The sequence below is a fragment of the Microtus pennsylvanicus genome, chromosome 1 (assembly GCF_037038515.1).
Source record: "Microtus pennsylvanicus isolate mMicPen1 chromosome 1, mMicPen1.hap1, whole genome shotgun sequence".
Taxonomy (NCBI): Eukaryota; Metazoa; Chordata; class Mammalia; order Rodentia; family Cricetidae; genus Microtus; species Microtus pennsylvanicus.
The window spans coordinates 113,801,926-113,826,373 of record NC_134579.1 but is presented as its reverse complement, the minus strand read 5'-3'; the positions used below and the strand labels follow the sequence as shown (position 1 = coordinate 113,826,373).

The window sequence follows — 24,448 nt, the reverse complement described above, 5'->3', positions numbered from 1 at the left end:
ATGTATAAATTATAAAAAATTTATAGTTTTATTTTACAATTAAAGAATTAAGATAGATGTGACAGCTCAGATCTGTAATCCCAAAATTTAGAAGGCTGAAGCAGGAAGATTTCTGTGAGTTTAAGTACTATCTGGGTTACATAATGAAGCCTTGTCTCAAAAATACTTTTCTTCATGCGGGACCCATGAGTTTGAGTCTAGCCTGGTCTATGTAATGATCTGTTCTGTCTCTTTAAGGGACAAGCCACGCCCACTCCCCCACCAACACTGAGGCAGGCAGATCTTCCTGCTTGCAGCCTGAGTTTCTTTCTTTTCCGTCACCCTCTCAAAGAGGCAGCTTCTGTCTCTCCCTTCTCTCTTCCTCTCTCTGCCTCTCTGCTCTTCTCCCCTTCCCCCTCCATAACCCACTAAATAAATATCCAACCTCACTTTGCGCAGCGTGCCTATCCATGTCTCTGTCTCTCACCCACACAGCTGAGCTCCCTGCCTGGGACCAGCCGCCTTGGGAATCTGTGGCTCGGTCTTGTGGCGTGCCCATCAGTCTGTCTCTCCTCGTGGCCTGCTGCAGCCACTAGGAGAACTGTACAGTCCCTGCCTGTGACAGCTGCCTGCTGCCACAAGGCCCACTGCTGCCTCTCAGGGACCTACAGCGTTTCTGCTGCTGCAGCCGCCGGGGAGCGGGAATCTTGCAGCATTTTTTATTAATCCATTACAGTCAATCCAGAGAATTTCAAGACAGCAAGGGATACATAGCAAGATTCTGTTTCAACATCCCACAAAATAAACAAAAGTGCTGAAATGTAGAATATGCTTCTCATAAGAGTTCCAATACACGTGCAACATGCGCACTTACAAAAGATGAAATACAATATTTTAAAAGAATAAAATCAACAAAGATTAGAATTTGTTTGTTGTTGCTATTGCTTTGATTTTCGAGACACAGTTTCTCTGTGTAGTCCTGGATGTCCTGGGACTTGTTCTGTAGACCAGGCTGGCCTCAAACTCAGAGATGCACCTGCAGCTGCCTCTTGAGTGCTGGATTAAAGGAGAGCACTACCACCACCCAGTCCGTCTTACTTCTTTTGATGAACAAATTGGTTCACATTTGATTTGATATGCTTTTGATGAATCCTCATCATTCTTTGCACACTTTCTTGCTGTCTCATAAATAAAATGTTTCAGACTCTGCTACCCTAAACTCTAAAATTAGCCTCTTATCCAAGGACTTCTTTTTGGTAAAGAACACTAGAAAGCAACTTCTGGCCTGGCATGGTGACACACACCTTTAGACGCAGCACTCGGGACCGAAGCAGAAGCAGAGGCTGAGGCAGGTGGTACTCTCTGAGTACATTGCCAGCCTTGTCTACACAGTGAATTCCAGGACAGCTAGCACTATATAGGGAGACCCTGTCTCAAAAACAATCAAACAAAAGAAAAGAACAAACTGCCATCCATTCACATGCCCGTCATCTCAGTATGTGGGAGGTAGAAGCAGAAAGGAAAAGTTCAAAGCCAGCCTCAGCTACACAGTAAGTTTGAGGCCAGACTGGGCTACATGAGTAACAACCTCTAGTCCTACTGGCCTTCTCCTTTTTTAAATTGTTAGTTTCTGCTTTACTTCTTTTGGGCTTTTATTGTGAGGTACACATTAATTTATAAATGTTATATCATCATGAACAGTTGAGAGTTTTCTTTCTTTGTATCTAGTAACAATTTCTGCCATAAGGTGTATTTTGTCAGAATCTGGTCTATCCTCTTCACTGTACCTTTGGTTACTATATGCATGGTGTATCATCTTCCATTCTCTTACTTTCAATTTCTTTGTGTTTCTGAAAATAAACCATCTCTTGTAGACACCATATTGTTAGATCAAACTTTTAAAAAAAATTTAAATCACATCTTTCAGTTGGAATATTTTAATCATTTATAGTTACTGTGATTACAGATAAAGTTCTATATTGCTTTGATTCCATTTATATGGCCTAGTAGTAATATCAAAATTACAGGACTAAGCTGGGTGGTGGTAGCTGACTCGGGAGACAGAGGCAAGCAGATCTCTGTGAGTTCGAGGTCAGCCTAGTCTACAAGAGCTAGTTCCAGGACAGGCTACAAAGCCACAGAGAAACCCTGTCTCAAAAAAACAACAACAACAACAACAACAACAAAAATTGCAGGACTAGAAAACGTAAGGAATTTTTCAGAGATAAGGTAGTGACTGATTATTTAAAAGACCTACTTTGATAAAAGAAACCTATTTTTTTTTTCAGGTAAGGCTTTGCTCTTAAACCCAAAATAACAAGAGCTGAACTGTAGAACATGCTTCTCATAAAAAGATGAAATTTTTTTTTATTGAGGAAAGGAAAAAAACCAAGTTTCCGCCTCCTCCCAGCCTCCCATTTCCCTCCCCCTCCTCCCACCCTTCTCCCCCTCCCCCTACTCCTCTTCCCCTCCCTCTCCAGTCCAAAGAGCAGTCAGGGTTCCCTGCCCTGTGGAAAGTCCAAGGTCCTCCCCCCTTCAGTCCATATCTAGGAAGGTGAACATCCAAACTGGCTAGGCTCCCACAAAGCCAGCACATTAAGTAGGATCAAAACCCCGTGCCATTGTCCTTGGCTTCTCATCAGCCCTCATTGTTCGCCATGAAAATTGGGATCTTGGGGGTGGGGTGGGATGGGGGCAAGGGGAGATGGGGAGAGAAAAGGGAGAAGGGGAGGATGGGGGGAACTTGGGGAAAAAGGATGATTGGGATAAAGGAAGGTTGGATAGGGGAGCACGGAAACACAATTCTTAGTTAAGGGAGCCACCTTAGGGTTGGCAAGAGACTTGAACCTAGAGTGGCTCCCAGGAGCCCAAGGCGATGTCCCCAGTTAGTTCCTTGGGCAGCTGAGGATAGGGAACCTGAAATGACCCTATCCTATAGCAATACTGACGAATATCTTGCATATCATCATAGAACCTTCATCTGGTGATGGATGGAGATAGAGACAGAGACCCACACTGGAGCACTGGACTGAGCTCCCAAGGTCCCAATGAGGAGCGGAAGGAGGGAGAACATGAGCAAAGAAGTCGGTACCACGAGGGGTGCACCCACCCACTGAGACAGTGGAGCTGATCTATTGGGAGCTCACCAAGGCCAGCTGGACTGTGACTGAAAAAGCACGGGATAAAACCAGACTCTCTGAACATGGCGAACAAAAAGATGAAATTTTGAAAGAAAAAAAATCAACCAAGATTAGAATTTGTTTGTTGTTGCTTTCTCCTTTGTTGTTATTTTTTTTCAGACATGGTTTCTCTGTGTGGCCCTGGTTGTCCTGAAACTCTTTATCTTAAACTTATCTTTTTGTTTTTTCCCAAGACAGAGTTTCTCTGTGTAACTTTGTCCTGACACTTGCTCTGCAGACCAGGCTGGCCTCAAACTCACAGAGGTGTGCACCCACACCACCGGGCCTCAAATTTATCTTAAACTCATGATCCTTTTGTCTTGTCTTCTAAAGTGCTGAGATTATAGACACATGCCATTACATTTGGTGTAGAGATTGACACATGTTTACCAAACTCACAAAGATGAACTGGGTTAATCCCAGCACTCAGAAGGCAGAGGTGGGTCTATGTTATTTCTAAGCAATCCTAGTGAGTACTACTACATAGTACTACAAGGTGAGTACCACGCCAGCCCGGGCTACATAGCAAGATCAAAACTAAATATTCACCAAGCCATACACATAGGAAGGGTAAATTTTATTTCATGTAAATTATACCTCAATAAAGATGACTTAGGAGAGAAGCAAGTTTGAGTAATCTGTACAATATTCATTTTCTCCGCCTTTAATCCCAGCACTTGGGAGGCAGAAGCAGGCGGATCTCTGTGAGTTCGAGACCAGCCTGGTCTACAGAGCTAGTTCCAGGACAGGCTCCAAAGCCACAGAGAAACCCTGTATCGAAAAACAAAATAAATAAATAAATAAATAATAAAAAAATAAAAAATTTCATTTTCTCAACAATATAATTTTTGTAGAAAATAATAAAAACTGTGTCTACACCTACCCATTTGTAAACACTGATATGGGTATAATAACCATAAAGAAAGACACACCAGATCATTTGTAGTGTTTCCTCAATGAGCCTAATGGGAGGAGAAACCATTTTTTTTTCTTTTTTTTGGATTTTTCGAGACAGGGTTTCTCTGTAGCTTTTTGGTTCCTGTCCTGGAACTAGCTCTTGTAGACCAAGCTGGCCTCGAACTCACAGAGATCCGTCTCCCTCTGCCTCCTGAGTGCTGGGATTAAAGGCATACACCACCACCGCCTGGCGAGGAGACACCATTTTATACTGATTCCTGTTACAAATACAAGGGTGGCAGACAGACTGGGCGAGGTGCCGAGACAAGGCCATGTTGTGTAGCTCAGACTGGCTTCAAACTAGTGCTCACTCTCTTTTTTTTTTTGATTCAGTCTCCTGTGTAGTATGATAAATAAAAACCCAGAGACAGAAAAGCACAATAACCAGTCACTGGTTCTTACCTCTACCTCAGTCTAAAAATGGTAGTCCTGCCTCCAGGAATCTAGGAATAAGACTCTATGTGAGAGCTGTCTCCTCCCGTCTTAATTTCTCTTTAGTACTGGGATTAAAGGCGAGCACCACTACTGCCCAGTGTCTGTGGCAAACTAGCATGGCTACTGAGATTAAAGGTGTGTGTCACCACTGCCTGGTCTTTTTTTTTTTTTAAAGATTTACTTATTATGTATATAGTGTTCTGTCTGTATGTAGGCCTGCAGGCCAGAAGAGGGCACCAGATCTTATTACAGATGGTTGCAAACCACCATGTGGTTGCTGGGAATTGAACTCAGGACCTCTGAAAGAACAGTCAGTGCTCTTAACCTCTGAGCCATCTCTCCAGCCCCACTGCCTGGTCTTTAAGGCTGACTAGGGAAGCTGTTTTATTCTCTGAACTTTAGACAAGCTTTATCTATTAAAATTCAAATGAAATATCACTATACTCCTACATGCTGAGCCATGCCTAGCTATATATATATATGTTTGACTTTAAAATAACATTTCAACGTATAAGGAATAATAATAATTATTTTTTTCAGGTAAAAAATACTCATAAATCAGGCATGTCGGTACATTCCTGTAGTAGCAGTCATTCAGGAGGCTGAAGCAAGAGAATCATTTGAGCCCAGTTCAAGACTAGCCTGGGTAATATAGTAAATTGTTCTAAAATAAAAACAAAAAATGGAGAGGAAAAGAAAATATTGTAGGGCTGGAGAGATGGCCCAGTGGTTAAGAGCATTGCCTGCTCTTCCAAAGGCCCTGAGTTCAATTCCCAGCAACCACATGGTGGCTCCCATCCATCTGTAATGAGGTCTGGTGGCCTATTCTGGCCTTCAGGCATACATATAGACAGAATATTGTATACATAATAAATAAATAAATATTTTTTTAAAAAAAGAAAAAAACTGTAAATTTGTTTTAAAATAATCCTCAGGGCATCAAGAATGGTGGTATACACCTATAACCCCAGCAGTCACAGAGTGAGCAGAGGAGTGATTATTGAGAGCTTGAAACCAGTTTATATAAAGATATTGTCTTTATATAAACAAAGAGATTGTCTCAAAACAATCAAAAACCAAACCAAATCTAGCAATTTAGGGTATCCAGGTGTAGTAGTCTAGGCCTATAATTTCCAAACTCAGAAGACTGAGGCAGGCAAACAGAGAGTTTGAGATCAGTCTGACCTGTCTTGAAAATTGTACAAGGAAAAAATTGTACAAGGTGTGTGGAGTATTGCTGAGACAAGAGCAGTCAAGAACCCGTCGCTAGTGGTATTTGATATAGGAGCACACTGCACTGGGTGGCTCCTGTTCCTGCATGTGCTTGACATTTTTTCATAATTGAAGCTGAAAAAGAAAATACAGATGACTGGGGGAAATGGGAGGTTATTATTAAGAGAAAAAGCCTACAATGTTTGGGAACATTAAACCAGAAGAGGATTCAAGAACTCACATCAAAAACAAGAAAGGGAGCAAAGACAGCTCAGTAGTTAAGAGCACTGGCTGCTCCTGAGGGAACTCAGGTTCTATTCCCATTACCCTCGTAATAGTCCACAACTGCCTGTAACTTCAGTTCCAGCGGATCCAGTACTTTCTGGCCTCCATATGTACTGCATAGACACACACACAGACAAAATACTCATACATATAAAACTTTAAAAAATCTTCAGGCCGGGCGGTGGTGGCGCACGCCTTTAATCCCAGCACTTGGGAGGCAGAGGCAGGCGGATCTCTGTGAGTTCGAGACCAGCCTGGTCTACAGAGCTAGTTCCAGGACAGGCTCCAAAACCACAGAGAAACCCTGTCTCGAAAAACCAAATAAATAAATAAATAAATAAATAAATAAATAAATAAATCTTCAAAAAAAAACAAAAATAAGAAGTGGGGAAGGAGCTGGGCAATGGTGGCACACGCCTTTAATCCCAGCAATCGGGAGGCAGAGGCAGGCGGATCTCTGTGAGTTCGAGACCAGCCTGGTCTACAGAGCTAGTTCCAGAACAGGCTCCAAAGCCACAGAAAAACCCTGTCTCGAAAAAACAAAAAGAAAAAAAAAAGTGGGGAAGGCAGACAAAAAGCATACGAGGTACTTTAACTTTCAACCCATCATTTACGCTAAGAAACACAAGCCTGGGTGAAATGAGGGCCAACAGACAAACTCAGAGTCAACACTGATTCTGATTTTATAGGCTCAGTAAAGCCACTTGAACAAGGGTCCCAGCACCTCCCATTTTGCTTCCTGCAGTAGAGAGTGAACGGCCATCGGGACACTGTATTCTCCAGTCCTAGTACTGCCCAGCTATCTCATGATGGGAAGCTCAGCTTCTCCCAGGACAAGCCCCTGCTGAGACTCTCAGGGAGTCTTCTCTCACCACTCTTCCCAGCGAAGTGGCTCATTCGGGCTCTTTCAGTCTCTTCTCCGAGCGAGTATTCTGAGGTTCAAAATAGCAACTCAACACATTCTCTGTCTGAGGATTTCTTGTCTCGCCTCCCACACACAGATAGACAGACTTCTGCTCTTAGAAGAGCAGACAGAAATGGAGAAGGGAAGGAAAGATCCAGTGGGTCTGTCTGTGACAAACTGCTTTCAGAGATGAAAGGAGGACGGTAGAGAGAAGATGTGCTTCTAGGAGCAGGGTAGGAGATATTCAGGGACTGCCAAAATGACAGAACCACTCCTGCAGGGCCACACCCTTTCCTAAAATGGACCTCATCCTGTGAGAGATCAATGGAGAATATAAAGACGGTGAGCCATTGAGACCACCCAGTGGGCAAATGCCCTTGCTGCCAACCCTGGTGACTTGAGTTTAATCACTGAGACCATATGGTATAAGCTGTTTATACATGTCCAGTGACATACACATATAATAAATAAATGAAGAAAATATAACTCTAAACAAGGGAAAGAAAGAAAAAAAAATCTAGACATTTCAATCTAATTTGGGGCAAATCTGAAAGGCCACCCCATGCCGGGCAGTGGTGGCACACACCTTTAATCCCAGAACCTGGGAGGCAGAAGCAGGCAAATCTCTGTGAGTTTGAGGCCAGCCTGGTCTACAGAGCTAGTTCCAGTTCCAAAGCTACTGAAAACCCTGTCTCGAAAAATCAAATAAATAAAATGGAAAAAAAGGAAGGAAGGAAGGAAGGAAGGAAGGAAGGAAGGAAGGAAGGAAAGAAGGAAGGAGAGGAGAGGGAAGGAAAGGGAAGGAAAGGGGGAGGGGAAGGAAAGGAAAGGAAAGGAAAGGAAAGGAAAGGAAAGGAAAGGAAAGGAAAGGAAAGGAAAGGAAAGGAAAGGCCACCCCAGACCTGCAGAGTGAGCCAAGGTTACTCTTAGGCTGGCAGGACAGTTTTCTTCTCCTGTTACAGATGTGCTGGGGGTAGGGCTACATTTATAAACACTGTACACCATACATACCCCTCAGCCCTGCTGCCCTGCAACAGTGATACACATTCAGTTTATGCTGGCCCCTGTCTCCTGGAAGGATGCACCCAGGCAGTACCCTGGCCCATTCCAGCTCTCTTCCTGATGTTCTTCTGAAAAGGCAAACAGGTCTCTGTCCCCCCCCCCACCCTTTGCATCTCTCTCTCCTTTTCTCTTCCCCGCCCGCCCCCTTTATCTCAGCAAAACTCTTCACTTAAGCTTTGCCTGCACAATATTTGTCTCTCACCAGTGGGGCCTCTAGCTCTCACCCACCAAGGTCTTTCGCCAAAGTCCTTCTCACTCAGCAGAAATCATTACAGGCACTAAAAACTTCTTTCTAAATTCTTGAGTTTCAATATAAACTTTCATTATTATTATTATTATCATGTGTGATGATGTATGTAATGATCTGTTCTGTCTCTTTAAGAGACAAGCCAGGCCCACTCCACTGAGGCAGGCAGATCTTCCTTCCTGCTTGCAGCCTGAGTTTCTTCCTTTTCCCTCTCCCTCTAGAAGCTTTGGTCTCTCTCTCTCTCTCTCTCTCTCTCTCTCTCTCTCTCTCTCTCTCTGCCACACTGCTCTTCTCCCCTTCTCCCTTTCCATAACCCACTAAATAAATATCCAACCTCACTCTGCATGGCATGTCTATCCCTCTGTCCCTCACTCATATAACTGCACTTCCTGCCTAGCACCAGCTGCCTTGGGAGACCTGCAGTGTGGTCTCATGGCATGCCCATCTGTCTGTCTCTCCTCGTTGCCTGCTGCAGCCACTCAGGAAACTGCACCTCCCCTGCCTGGGACTGGATGCTCTCCGGGACCCGCTATTCGCTGCCTGCTGCCATGTGGTCCACTGCTGCCACTTGGGGACCTGCACCAGTCCCTGCCTAGGACTGGCTGCTCTTGGGACCTGCTGCCTGCCACCGCTCAGGGACCTGCAGTGTTTCTGCTGCTGCAGCCGCAGATCCAGGGATCCTGAAGCATTTTTTAATTAATCCATTACAATGTGTATGGGGCTAATTGACCCTCACACACATCATCCACATGCACAATTTTTTTAAAAAAAATACAACACAATAACAAAATGTTAAATGAATTTTGACTTGGATTAGGACAGAATTTACAGCATTTCCGAAATGGCCCTAAATATACTTCTGCATTTTGTATTACACATTTATGTAGAGCACTGTTCTCAGCTTTGACAGTTATAAAATTACTGTTTGTTTGTTTTGAGACAAGGTCTTACTATATTATAGCTCTGGCTGGCTTAGAACTCACTATGTAGAGACCAGGCTGGCTTCAAACTCGCAGAGATTCACATGCTTCTACCTCCCACATGCTGGGAGAAAGGTAAAGTAAAAATACTGATCAACTCTGAAAAGTGTTGAGGATATCCTATATTCTGCAATATCAAATACTCACCTATTATTAGTATACACATTTTCTTTCAGCTTTAATAAATGGTAAAATTACATGTATCTCAAAGAACTGTTTTAAAATAAACTATGATTATCAGTAAATGTTTAGTTGGTATACTTACTTTATATGCCTAAGAATCTAAAGGCTATAAAAATATTTCTTTTTTTTTCTTTTCTTTTCTTTTTTTTTTTTTTTTTTTTTTGGTTTTTTCGAGACAGGGTTTCTCTGTGGTTTTGGAGCCTATCCTGGAACTAGCTCTTGTAGACCAGGCTGGTCTCGAACTCACAGAGATCCGCCTGCCTCTGCCTCCCGAGTGCTGGGATTAAAGGCGTGCGCCACCACCGCCCGGCTATAAAAATATTTCTCAGGCAAAAAGAGGTCATGAATGGAGGCAGTTCAAGAAGCCCTGGTTTTCTCTGGTGCAGTAGCACACAACTGTCTCCAGACTGCTTGGGAGGTAAAAGCACACAGATTAAGAGTTCAAAGCTGGCCTCAGCTATGTTAGAGAGTTTGAGGCCAGTCTGTACCACATGGGACCCTGTTTCAAACAAAACAAGAGCAGCAGCAACAGCAGCTCATATTTAAAGCACCCATTTGCATCATTAGACACCAAAGGGAGAGACTCTATTTTCTAGTGTTCTCTGAGCCTAGATTAAAATTCTGATGGCTGCTGTTCACTATTGTTACAAAATAATGCATAACAGGCTAAAATTAGCTTTCTTTTTCTAATCCGTCTGTGAACTTAGGCCTATTTAGAAGGCAAATTCTCATTGATCAATTTAGGTGCCAACCCTAGTTGTTGTACACTCTGCTATAACTTCACTCTAAAATGACTTTTTACCAAATAGTTATTGACCCATCTTATCCTTGTTAAGTTTCCAAAATCAAGCCATGGCCTCATTTTGAAATACCCCTGTGGAAAAGCTTCTGTTTCCATGGTGACAGCTCAAGGTACCTGCTGTCTTTATGGATGAATATATGTGAGGTTTGTAAATGATAAATCAGGCATCCATCGCAAAGGTGACCACTAGGGGTCCACTCCTATAAAAGACCTCACATTATTATATATAGTTAAACTTTCCTATCTTCTTCAGAATACATCTGAGAAAATGACAGGAAAGACATATCAACCAATAAACTGGACATCTATCTCAAAGCTGACCACCCGAGGTGCCTTCTTGTATTGTAGAGCTCACACGGTTATTTTTAGAATTCTTTATGAAAAGAAAATAATGCTCTGTACGGTTTCCATTTATGTGACTACCTGAACTCAGAGTGTTTCTACACCCACACACAGTGAATCTCAGGTAGAGGGATCAAAAGTTTATTTAGCCAGGCAGTGGTGGTACATGCCTTTAATCCCAGCACTCAGAAGGTGGAGGCAGGCTGAGTTAGAGGCCAGCCTGGTCTACTTAGTGAGTTCTAAGACAGTCAGGGCTACACAGAGAAACCCTGTCTTGGAAAAAAGAAAAAGGAAAAAGACACACAGAGAGAATGAGAATGGTTAGGGTCTAACTGTGGACCACGTTTTAGAACTACTTTGAGGAGAAAAGGGATGTTCCCACCTCACAGAACATCCAAGGTGGTATTAGAGGCAGCTACCATAGGCTACCATAGAGGCTGCAAACCTCAACGCCAGGGATGAATGGAGAAAGAATGTATATAGCATCCAATCAAAAATAAAATAAAACTGCATTGGGCTGGAGAAATGGCTCAGAGGTTAAGAGCACTGACTGTTCTTTCAGAGGTCCTGAGTTCAATTCCCAGGAACAACATGGTGGCTCACAACCATGTGTGATGAAATCTGGTGCACTCTTCTGGTGTGCAGGCATACATGGAAGAGGAATGCTGTATAAAATAAATCTTTTTTTTAAAAAAAAGAAACTGCATTGCGCACTGTAGAATGTTTAAAACAGAAACTGATGTACACACACGCATGCTCACATGTGCGTGTGCTCGCGCGCGGCACACACACAGGTGCACCAACATGGAACAACAAGAAATAAGTCAGCACATCAGGCAGATTTGCTGTGAACAAAACCAGTCCATGCTGACACACTAACAGTCATAACTTCTGAGTCCTGTCTACTGTCAGGTTGCTTAAAAAACAATTTCATTTGGTTCTACCTAACATATTCCATTACATATTCCATTTTAAAAGACAACACAGGGCTGGAAGATGCCTCACAGGGTGAAAGAGCTTGCTGTGCAAGCCTGGCAACCTGAGTTTCATCCTTGGAGTCCTCATAAAAGTGGAAGGAAAGAATAAACCAGGTTGTCCTCTTGCCTCCCTCCATATGTGTGCCATGGAATATATGCTTGCAATCGTACATACATACATATACACACAATTATATTTTTATGCACACAAGTAATAATAATAATTATTATAAAAACTTGGGTCACTTGCAATCCTAACTGACCCTGATTATTGCCCCTCTTCTCAACTAAATTGAAAAATCTCACACAAAAGCAACTTAACTTTAGGGTTAGGAAGATGGCTCAGTGGGTAAAGGCACTTGCTACCAAGCCTGGTAACCTGATAGAAGATAAATGACTCCCTCAAACTGTCCTTTGACCTCTCTATGGGCACTGTGGATGTGTGAACCCACACACATAAATAATAAATGTAATAATTTTTAAACTTAAGATTTACTTATTTTATATGAACGAGCATCTTGTCTGTACATATGCATGTGCACCACACTCAGGCCTGGTCCCACAGAAGAGGGCACGAGACCTCCTGCGACTGAGCTGGGGATAGCTATGAGCCACCATGTGGGCACTGGGAATTGAACCTGTGCAAGAACAGCAAGTCCTCTAAACTGCTGAGCCATCTCTTTAGCCTGAATTTATTTTTATTTATTTATTTTGATTTTTGAGACCGTGTTTCTCTGTAGTTTTTGATGCCTGTCCTGGAACTAGCTCTTGTAGACCAGGCTGGCCTCAAACTCACAGAGATCCTCCTGCCTCTGCCTCCTCCCAAGTGCTGGGATTAGCTGGCTCAGACAGGACTATAAGGAAGAGCAGCCTCTAGCACCACTCCACACCCACATCAGTCAAGTCCTGCTCATTGTTATCATCTTCCATCATTTTCTCCCTATCCACTTCTGGCTTTTTGAGACAGGGTCTAGCGTAGCATAGATTGGCCTTGAACTCCATATATATATGTATATGTATATATTTATGGATGACCTCACTCCTGACCCTCCTGCCTCCACTTCCCCAGGCTATGATCATAAGCATGCACCACTGTACCCAGCTGCAGAATTTCTTCACTGCCTTTTTTTTTTTTTAAGAGAATAAAGAGGAAATGTTCTACATAGCCACTGTCACAGAGAGGCAGGGAATCCCCTAATTCAATAAACAGCCTTGTTTGGAAGTCTCTTCAGAACAAGGTTTAAAAATTCTGACAATGATTCATCCTGGTAACGTGAAAAGGACAAGCAGGAAATAGCAGTCTTCAAGTAAAAGAGGCTCCCCAGAGGAAGTAGAGCTTCCTCTCAGTAACTCCAGTGAGAACTTAGAATGTAGACATATTTCAGGATGTCTCGGGATTTGTAAGTAAATAAACATCTGAAAAGGGGGAAAAAATATACCAGCAGAGTTCAGAGTGCACCCCCCATATATACTCCCTGGTGCTGGGCCTAAATCCAGAGCCTCCTGGGTTTGAGGAGTACACTTTGCCACTGAGCAACACCCCAGCCTACAAATATATTTATTTGTACAGCACTGTTTTGCTCCACCTACCCCATATTCCTGGCTTACAGTTTTGTTTTGCTTCAAGTCTTTAAATCAGTGGTTACTAAATAAGTAATAAGTTGTCCTCAGCCATAGCGACTGCTTCACACCTCACTTCCTCCTATCCTCAGCTGATCCTCACTTAGGAGCCTCTGCTTCCTCACCTGAAAGATTATCTCCATTCCAGAGGAAGGTTAGGATTCCATAAAAGCAGTGGGAAGGCTTCTCAGTGAGTAACAATGTTGCCAAGTAAAGCAAATTAGGCCTGGGTCAGAATTTATCTAATCCTGTCAATATAGTCTTTGCCATTTTAATTTAGAATGAAACACAAAATTTACAATTGAAGTTCCATATTTTAAAAATAGTATTTCTGTCAAACATTATAGCTCTTTAATGTAGTTGGTCTTTTCTTTGGGCTGCCAACCAGTTCCCAAATAAAGCAAGGAATCAAATAATTACGAATGCTCGACCTTAGGTTATGCTTGTCCCACTAGCTCTTTTAATTTAACCTGTTTCTATTTATCTATGTTTTGCTTCAGGCTTTTTACCTGTCTTTCCTTTTGTATGAATGAACCTGCTTCCACCATGTCTGTATGGCTGGCTTCTGCTATCTCCCTGGTCTTTCTTCTCATGAGTCTAAATCCTCCTCCTATTTACTTCCCCTGCCCGAAGGCCCGCCACTACTGGCAATCCAACTTTTTATTAGAGCAATCCCGCCTTAGGCAGGCAAGGTAAAACAGGAACACATCTTCACACAGTTAAATAAATGCAACACATCTTTGCATAGTTAAATGATTATTCTACAACACCGTAATGTAGTTCCCCTCTCTCATCCTTCCTTTTGTGGTACTAGAGACAAAACTCAGGATCTCAGGCATGCCAGGCAAACACTCTGTTCCTGCCCTACAGCCCTAGTCCACTTATATTATGTTTCTAACAGAGACAACCAATAGCTTGACTAATGCAAAACAAAGACCGAGTTTTATTCCCAACACTTCAAAAAGAAAAACAAAAAATTCACTTAACTCTAAGAAGTTAACTAAGTGAATATTCACAATTTTACAGAAATAATTAGCACAACAGGTTCAAAAAAGAACATAATAAAAGTCAGAAAGGTTAATTTATCTCCTTTAAAATACGGTTGCTTGTAAACCACTTTATATATATACACATGAATGTATATATGCATGCAGAACAGATTGTTGAGAGAGGGTCTCGCTATGTAGTTCAGGCTGACCTGGAACCATGTGACCTGGGCTGGCCTCAAACTTGCAAACCTCCTGCTTTAGCCTCCAAGTAGTAGGATTACTAGGGTTCTAGGTGTGAGCTACCACACCCAGCTAGGTTATTTTTAACAGGTATTTTCTCCATTCTTTTGCACATATCAAGACAAGAATGATCTATAATCTTTCTTGGTTATTATCATCACTTTTATTTTTTTAACTTATTTGTCTGTTTATTTTTGTTTTTTTAAGACAGGGTTTCTCTGTGTAGCCCTGGTTGTTCTGGAAGTTACTCTGTAGATCAGGCTACAAATCAAACTCAGAGATTCACCTGCCTTTGCCTCCCAAGGGCTAGGATTAAAGGTGTATACCACTACTGGCTAGTATCTCTTTTAATCTCCATAATTGGGGCTGGAGAAATGGCTTAGTGGTTAAGGGGACTGACTGCTATTTCAGAGGTACTGAGTTCAATTTCCAGCAACCACATGGTGGCTCACAACCAACCTTAATGAGATTTGGTGCTCTCTTTTGGTGTGTGTGAAGACAAGTTGCTCACATACATAAAATAAACATTTTGAAAAAAATCTCCATAATCAGGGATGGGGATATAAAAATATAACTCAGTTGGTACAGTGCTTGTCTTACACGTATTAGGCCCTAGGTTTGATCCCCAATTAAAAAAACACAACACAGACATTGTCCAGCATCAGAGCTATCATGTTTTAGTTGACATTTACTTCTTTTCTGAATAAAAATTAAACAACAATCTAAAACTGACATAATAACCAGCTTTTCGGTTGTCTGTTTTAAAAGCAAGGTCTCTCATATAGCCCCCATTAGCCTTGAACTGACCATTGTAGCCTGGGTGGTTACCACTCACAGTATAGCCAAGGCTGGCCTTGAACTCCTGACCCTCCTGCTTCTATTTCCCAAGTGCTATGATGACAGGCTCATTCACCATTCCCAGTTTCCACTATTTAAAAAAGTTTCTTTCATAGCTGTAGCTGTCATTTGCTAACACCCAGCAAAATGACTTTTCAATCATTAAGCACAAAATCTTTTCAGTAGAAGCTAAGAGCTGCTAAGATAGAGAAGGGCTTTGAAAACTCAGCCAAGAGTCAGGAGGTTTCCTCAGCCCCTTCCAGCTCAGTAAGACATAAGTAACATAATTAGTCCAGTTCAGATGACAGCGTAAGAGGACAGGGTGACCTCCCTGTTCATTCTACAGAGGGAATCCTCTGTCTCTACCAGAAATATTCAAAGGAATGGGGAAAAAATCAAAAAGAAAAGGAAGGCTGGAAAGAGAAAGAAAAGAAAGGAAGGAAGAAAGAGAAAGAAAGAAAGAAAGAAAGAAAGAAAGAAAGAAAGAAAGAAAGAAAAGCCAATGAACAAACCTCCAGTACCGGTGATACACCCTGGTATCCAACACTCCAACAACATGAGAAAAGAAAATCTTCCTCAGGTCAAAGGGGCTTCTGCTTTCCATGAACTCAAATTCCTCACAAGCTGATCAGAGAAGAGTGCAGTGACTCTGCTTAAGTCAGCTCATGTTGATTCTCTTCCAAGCCAAGGAAGCTGACAAGCACTGACACCGCCTGCCAGAGGATGCTCAACAAATTACTCTCTTCTCTGTGCTTCCATCTTCTGCTACCACGGTCACTCTGCGTACCCGTCACACAGTAAGAACCAGTGACTAGGCACCTGAGAACACCACTCGGAGCGGGGAGACTACAGCATTTCCTTCATGAAATGAGGAAAAGGGGGACAGCTATAATATGAATCTTAAAAGTCTGAAACAAACTGTGGAGATGGTGACTTTCCCAATACTTGGGTGGTAGAAGCAGAAGCCTTGTTCTGAGTTTGAATCCAACCTGTACTACATAGTGAGTCCCAGGCCAACCATTGATACCCTACCCCAAAAACACAAAAAGAAAAAAAGGAAGTGTTTTTCCCACACACTGCACCATCCTGATGAAATCGAAGCACAGTAACTCCAAACTACTCTTCCTAGTTAGAGCCAATGCTTGCAGACGTGAGAGATCTTTTCCTTCACAGTGCAGAGCAAGCATAAATGGTTAAAAATTCCAGCAGCTGCTCTAGGGTCAGATGGGACTAACATTTTGATTCAAATATCAGAGATGAATTCAAAGCACAACACAGCATTGTTTACAGTCAGTTCTGTTCCCATGTTTAAGTAACTTCTGTCAGAAACCTCAGCGACACCGATCTCAGCAAACAGACTGGGATGCACTCTAGTTAGAACCCACATTCCACAAATCAACACACACAAATTCACAGTCTATCGTGTAAGTACTACCGAAATCATCTGGTAACCTTTACAACAAAACCATATTCTTAGAATCCGTATCCCTAAAACCAATTTCAGTGAAAGAGGGGGGAAAATTTTTAAGAGAAAGAAAATTTTGGAATAAGAGCTGGGGTAGGGAGAAGATAATGCTTGGTTCTTCACCTTTAATGGTGCGGCTTGAAGATAATCTAATAAGGACCTTTCCTCGTTGCTTTAAGGTCAGGTGCTGTTGCTGCTAGCATGTGTGGTGTGTTCATGGGACTGTCGGTTCACTGTGACCCTAAGTCCTACAGCGTGTGCCTCCCTGAAGGCAAGCAGACGCATAACGCAGGTAAACGAGCCAACCCATTTGAAACACCCTAGTCACATGGAGCAAATCTGAGCAGCCTCTAGGAAGGCTACAAGAACAGCGGATGCCAGCACCCCAGATCTAAAACCCCCCACTGAAGGTCCACTGACCTTTTGATGACTTGTGACTTCGTCCCGCGTTCTCCCCAGCTCCTCGGCAAGTTTGACGTTCTCTTTCTGCAGTGCTGAAAGCTGCTGGGACTTCTGAGCTGCTGCCTGCTTTAGGGTTTCTCTGCAAGGACAGTGAGTGCAAGGTTACCATAGAAACAAGACAAGCAAGGAAACTGTGGGAGACAACAGCTTCACAGCACTGAGGAAAATAGATCTGGGTCACGTGCCCGATAAGATCTATAATAACAAGAGACCACGTTATCTACATGAAGGAGAGGTTACGTATTAATCTCTCAAAAAGAGATTGGCTGCCCATAATTATGACATTTTAAAATACCCAACAAACACTATCTCTACTCTATTACCGCCCATACCCCACAGAAAAGCAAATTGCTGTAAAACAGATGACAAATGACATGATCAGTATAGCCTTCATCTTTCACTTCTGTGTCCCTGAAATAATTATACTAAAACCCACTACGGCGATAGCGATTTAACGGGTTGCCAAGGCCCTCTGTTCCAGAGGCACAGATCTTTTCATCTACGTTTCTCTTGGTGAAATAAAAATCCAGTGGTCCCATTTACCAGTGTCCATCACAGTCAGGTGCTGTTGGGAATCTGAGTATATTTTTAGGACAATGAGAAGTGAAATGCCCAAAGGAATTTTTTTTTCTAACCAAATAGCAGTTATTTGATGGTATTCTTTCTACACTGCTAACTGCTAATTAAAAGAAGCAAATAAAACCATAACACAACCTACCAGATAAGTCATATCATAATGCCAACACAAACAATAAGGTACAAAACAATTGGCATTTTCTCATTATTAAAATTAACCTAAACATACATTCTGAACTATTATCTTTTACATATGGCTATTCAAAATATTTTAATTAATCACTAGATCCTAGTTTTATGCCATAGAAGGTTTTGAAGCAATTTTGGGTTTTAAGTAGGTCTATGCTGGGTAAACTCTACTTAGCAAGCTGTCATACGTGGCTGGATTCTGAATCTAGTCATCTGGGTATGAATCCATCTGCCGATGCATGAACGCATCTATTTTTAACTTCAATTGTCTAATGGGTGTCAGTGCTTGGCATCTTCAATGTTCTCAATTTTTAATTCTCCTATATAATATGTACTCTATGATGACCTCATGAAGATTTAGGAGAATAAATCTATAAATTCTCATGGCATACTAAATTAGAATTTTTACAAAGATGTATATTTAGTAAGTACCAGAAATAGTTTTAATTGTAAATCTATTAACCTATCTACCCACTCGCATTTCTATATATTGCCAGTTAGCTTTTGTCAGCTTGACACAAACCTAGACATGCCTAGGAAGAGGGGTGCCCAACAGAGGAACCTCCATCAGAGTGGTCTATGGGAATGTCCATGGGACTTTTATTGTTGACTGATGTAAGGGGTGGCAGCCCACCTTGGGCAGCACCATCCCTGCACCCAGGTGGTCATCTTCTGAATAAGGCAAGGGGCTGAGAATGAGCCTGAGAGTGAGCCAGTCAGCAGCGTACATCATCGCTCTTTATGCTCATTCCTCCCTTGGGTTCCTACTCTGACTTCCCTCAATGATAGACTGTGACCTATAAGCCAAATAAACCCCTTCTTCCCCAAGTTACTTTTGGTTGTGGCATTTATCACAGCAAAAGGAAAGTAAACTAAGAGATACACAGACACACACAGTTCCCCTCCATAGCTTAAGTACACTGACTGGCTAAAGTCCATTAACACTTGACAAATAAGATTTTATTTTTGAGGAAACCATCATAAACTAAATACTGTATTTCTTAGGTTGTTGCTGTGGGACAATCTTTTTGTACACTGAATATGTATTACTTCCATTGGCTAATAAAAAGCTGATTGGCTGATAGTTGGGCACAAAGCAACTGAGTATGAAAGCCAGACTAGGAGAATTCTGGGAAGAGAAAGGGTGGAATCAGACAATTGCCAGCAGATGCAAAGAAGCAAGATGAGAATGTTGTACTGAGAAAAGGTACCAAGCCACATGGCTAAGCACAGTTAAGAATTTAAGAATTATGGGTTAATTTAAATGTAAGAGCTAGTTAGTAACAAGCCTGAGCTATCAGCTGAGCATTTATAATTAATTAATATAAGCCTCTGAGTAATTATTTGGGAGCAGACGGTCAGAACAGGAAACATTGTTTACAGGTTGTCACTGACTTCATAGTAACTTTTTTATTAGTGGGATGGTGGAAGCACACCTTTAATCCCAGCACTCGGGAGGCAGAGGCAGGCGGATCTCTGAGTTTGAGGCCAGTCTGGACTACAGAATGAGTGTCAGGACAGCCAGGGCTGTTACATGGGGAAACCATGTCTCAGGGGGAAAAAGAACTTTTCCATTTTTTGATACACGATTTTTCTATTCTTTTAAAGCTAGCCTTAGCAGGGCAGTGGTGGCGTACGCCTTTAATCCCAGCACTCGGGAGGCAGAGGCAGCCAGATCTCTGTGAGTTTGAGGCCAGCCTGGTCTAGAAGAGCTAGTTCCAGGACAGGAACCAAAAAGAGCTACAGAGAAACCCTGTCTCGAAAATCAAAATAAATAAATAAATAAAGCTAGCCTTGACTTTGAAATCTTGCTGCCGTGGCCTCCTATGTGCTGGGATTACAGTGTATGCCACCATACCTGGTTCATCAGCAGTGATACTGTGTTCCTCTTCTGCCTCTTTTTTTCTTTCTCATCATGCACACATAAATTTTAGTTTTATAAAGTTTTTTTTTTTTTTTTTTTGGTTTTTCGAGACAGGGTTTCTCTGTAGCTTTGGAGCCCATCCTGGAACTCCCTTGGTAGACCAGGCTGGCCTCGAACTCACAGAGATCCGCCTGTCTCTGTCTCCCAAGTGCTGGGATTACAGGCGTGCGCCACCACCGCCCGGCTCTATAAAGTTTTTGAAAACACTGTTTTAAAGAAAATACAGTGAGGTTGGGTGTAATGGCAAATGCCTTTAATCCCAACACTCAGGAGACTGAAGAAGGTGGATCTCTGTGAGCCTGGTCAGCCTGATCTACATAGCATGCTTTAAGACAGCCACAGCTGTAGAGAGAGATCTTGTCTCAAAAGAACAAACAGAAAACAAAAAGGAATATTCTGTGGGGCTGGGGATGTGGCTTAGTGGTACAACACTTGCTTAGTACAACCTCCTAAGAAGAAAAAACAGAACCTGCAGTAAAAAAAATTCAAACAAGAAACCAAAGTTATTCAATAAATGGCCAGGGCTTAGCAGCCCCACGTGAGCCTGAGGACTCAGTTCCCCAGAATTCATGTAAGCAACTCCACAGAGCTGGGTTCCATCTCAAATACCACAAGAAATAAACAAAACTTTCTAACAACTTGTGTGTGTGTTCATGGGCACATATACAAGTGTGTGTGCATACACACGTGAGGCCAGAGGTCTTCAATTCCTTTTCATCTTACTTTACAAGACGATTCTCTCACTGAGCCTGGAGCTCGCGGATCAGCGAGATGGCACCAGCAAGTCCCAGGAGTGTTCCTACTTCTGCCTCCCCAGCATTGGCACTACAGGTGTGCACCAGTCAATTCCAGCGTTTTACTTAGGTATTACGGGTCTAAAGTCAGCCTTCATGCTTGTATTGCAACCATTTACTAACCATTTTGGCTAACCAAAACCAAGGGTTCTCTTGGAGCACCTCTAGCCAGGAGCATGGAGAAGAGCCCTGCATCATAGCTGCTGGGTTCCAGCTGGAAGAGCACTGGCTGAGAGAGGAAGCTCGGTCAGAACGCTGCAGCTGCTCTGGCTCAGTTCCTCTAGGCAGCACAGTTCCATAAGGTGAGGGCATGGCCAGCACTGTGCATTTGCCAAGCCACACACACTCATACACACGCGCACACACACACACATACACAGCGGCTGCACGTTCTCTAGCTTTAGGCACTGAAGAATGCAACTAAGGAACGCACAGCGAGCCAAGAAGTACTGTTCCCATGACACAGTCCTTTGAGAGCAGATGGCCTTGCCTTGAAGTGTGGCCAAGACAAGGGCAGAGTCACAGGTCAGGGCTTTTCACTGACTCCCCAGGCCTCCTTCCTCTAGTTTCTAAGCAAAGTTCAGATCTAGCCATGGGGTGCCTTGTCGAGGACAGGAAGAGGGAATTTCCTCAGGCCTGGTAGGCAGAGAGAATCTAAAGTAGCCCTGGCACAGGACCTGCCTCTCCCTTCTCAGCAACTTCCCTCAGGGCAGTATCAGAAGAAAGATAGAGCCGGTGGTGGTGCACACCTTTAATCCCAGCACTTGGGAGGCAGAGGCAGGAAGACCTTGGTGAGTTTGAGACCAACCTGATCTACAAGAGCTAGTTCCAGGACAGACACAAGAGAAACCTTGTCAAAAAAAAAAAAGAAGGAAAGGAAAGGAAAGGAAAGGAAAGGAAAGGAAAGGAAAGGAAAGGAAAGGAAAGGAAAGGAAAGGAAAGGAAAGGAAAGGAAAGGAAGAAAGAAAAAAAGAAAGAAAGAAAGAAAGAAAGAAAGAAAGAAAGAAAGAAAGAAAGAAAGAAAGAAAGAGAAAAACAAAGATAGGCTTCCACTCCTATGGCAGCAGCTGACATCAGGGGTGAGATAGGTTCTCACTAGATAGCACTAGCTGACCTGAAGCAGAGTAAGCCTCCAGCTTGGCTCCTAATTTCAGAGACTGCAGGCCAGGCTTGCACCACGCACCACAACCAGCTGTAAGGACAACCTTCCACTCCCACCCTCACACATGCTAAACAGGCGCTCCACAGCTGCAGGAGCCAGTTTGTCTCTTTACAGCACTGATCCTACACAAATTGGGAAGGGTGACAGGACACGATTAAGTGAGGAATTTAGTGGGCACACTCACCCAAGGTCTAGTCCTACATAACGATCGGTATAAAATGAGAATGCTATCTAAACACAAGAGCTCTCTTGCTTAGACCCACTGTGGCTCTGCCCCTCCAGTACCTACTGTGGCCCAGAGAGAGCTCAAGAGTAGGACCATAGCAATGGGAGACCAGCAGCACCTCAGTGCCCCACACTATAGCAATGGGAGACAGCAGCACCTCAGTGCCCCTCACTATAGCAATGGGAGACAGCAACACCTCTGTGCCCCACACTATAGCAATGGGAGACCAGCAGCAAGCACCTCAGTGCCCCACACTATAGCAATGGGAGACAGCAGCACCTCAGTGCCCCTCACTATAGCAATGGGAGACAGCAGCACCTCAGTGCCCCACACTATAGCAATGGGAGACCAGCAGCACCTCAGTGCCCCACACTATAGCAATGGGAGACAGCAACACCTCTGTGCCCCACACTATAGCAATGGGAGACAGCAACACCTCTGTGCCCCTCACTATAGCAATGGGAGACAGCAGCACCTCAGTGCCCCTCACTATAGCAATGGGAGACAGCAGCACCTCAGTGCCCCACACTATAGCAATGGGAGACCAGCAGCACCTCAGTGCCCCACACTATAGCAATGGGAGACAGCAACACCTCTGTGCCCCACACTATAGCAATGGGAGACAGCAACACCTCTGTGCCCCACACTATAGCAATGGGAGACCAGCAGCAAGCACCTCAGTGCCCCACACTATAGCAATGGGAGACAGCAGCACCTCAGTGCCCCTCACTATAGCAATGGGAGACAGCAGCACCTCAGTGCCCCACACTATAGCAATGGGAGACCAGCAGCACCTCAGTGCCCCACACTATAGCAATGGGAGACAGCAACACCTCTGTGCCCCACACTATAGCAATGGGAGACCAGCAGCAAGCACCTCAGTGCCCCACACTATAGCAATGGGAGACAGCAGCACCTCAGTGCCCCTCACTATAGCAATGGGAGACAGCAGCACCTCAGTGCCCCTCACTATAGCAATGGGAGACAGCAGCACCTCAGTGCCCCTCACTATAGCAATGGGAGACAGCAACACCTCTGTGCCCCACACTATAGCAATGGGAGACCAGCAGCAAGCACCTCAGTGCCCCACACTATAGCAATGGGAGACAGCAGCACCTCAGTGCCCCTCACTATAGCAATGGGAGACAGCAGCACCTCAGTGCCCCTCACTATAGCAATGGGAGACAGCAGCACCTCAGTGCCCCTCACTATAGCAATGGGAGACAGCAGCACCTCAGTGCCCCACACTATAGCAATGGGAGACAGCAGCACCTCAGTGCCCCTCACTATAGCAATGGGAGACAGCAGCACCTCAGTGCCCCTCACTATAGCAATGGGAGACAGCAGCACCTCAGTGCCCCTCACTATAGCAATGGGAGACAGCAGCACCTCAGTGCCCCACACTATAGCAATGGGAGACAGCAGCACCTCAGTGCCCCACACTATAGCAATGGGAGACAGCAGCACCTCAGTGCCCCACACTCCAGGGAGCAGAACTACTTGAGTCACAGGGGAAAATTGCTAAACTGTACTTAAATCCACCCTGTTTGGATGTAACTAAATGTTAGTGTCTTTGTATAAAGCATTATGTGTTCTTACTTATATGTGAATGCGTGTGTGCATGAGTGCACGTAAGTGTGTGTGACACGTGGATGGAAGCTTTCTTCTTCAGTCATTCTCCATTTATGTTCTGAGATAGGTTCTCCCTGGGCTGGTCTGAATAAAAATGGCCCCCATAGGGAGTGGCACTATTAGGAGGTATGTTCTTATTAGAGGAAGTGTCACTGGGGGTGATGCTTAAGGTAGGTCCAGTGTGGCATTCTCTTCCTGCTGTAGAAGTCTCAGCTATCTCTCCAGTACCATGTTTGCCTGAATACCACCATGCTTCCCAACATGATGATAATGGACTAAACCTCTGAACTATAACCTAGCCCCAATTAATTGTTTTCCTTTATAAGAGTTGCTGTGGTCATGGTGTCTCTTCATACAATAAAATCCTAACTAGACACTCCTGAACCTGGTCTTCTATACTCTCTATGGCTAATGCTTGTCAGCTAGTTGCTGGCTCTGCTCCCTGATCCAACGTTAATTTTATTACCAAAGTCTTGGAGTTTCACAGTGCATTGAAATATTCCACAGTACTCCAGTGCTGTGGGGCAGAGATGGGAGGATCCCTGGAGTTTGCTGAGCATCTCATATAGCTACACGAGACTGAATCTGTCTAAAAGAGAAACAGAGCTCACACAAAGGTGATCCCAGCACTTGGGATCCCACGCCTTAATCCCAGCACTAGGGAGGTGGAGACAGGAGTGATATGGCTGAATGAAGAGAGGAAAGTAAGGCTGGAGGAGACAGGAGCTCAGGGCAGTCTGAGACAGATGGAGTCTGGACAGGACTGCCACTTCAGTCTGAGCACTCTC

The 24,448-nt window shown here is 43.6% G+C and overlaps 1 protein-coding gene across 9 annotated transcripts in view; it reads right to left on the bottom strand.

The window, feature by feature from the left end:
- The window catches only part of Clip1 (CAP-Gly domain containing linker protein 1), a 117,078-nt gene that overhangs the window by 15,944 nt on the left and 76,686 nt on the right, over positions 1-24,448 (bottom strand). For all 9 annotated transcript variants that reach the window (XM_075979227.1, XM_075979257.1, XM_075979288.1 and 6 more), the window contains one exon: positions 17,116-17,236. In XM_075979227.1, coding sequence (XP_075835342.1) covers positions 17,116-17,236 — 121 coding nt within the window. The remainder of the gene's footprint in view (positions 1-17,115; positions 17,237-24,448) is intronic.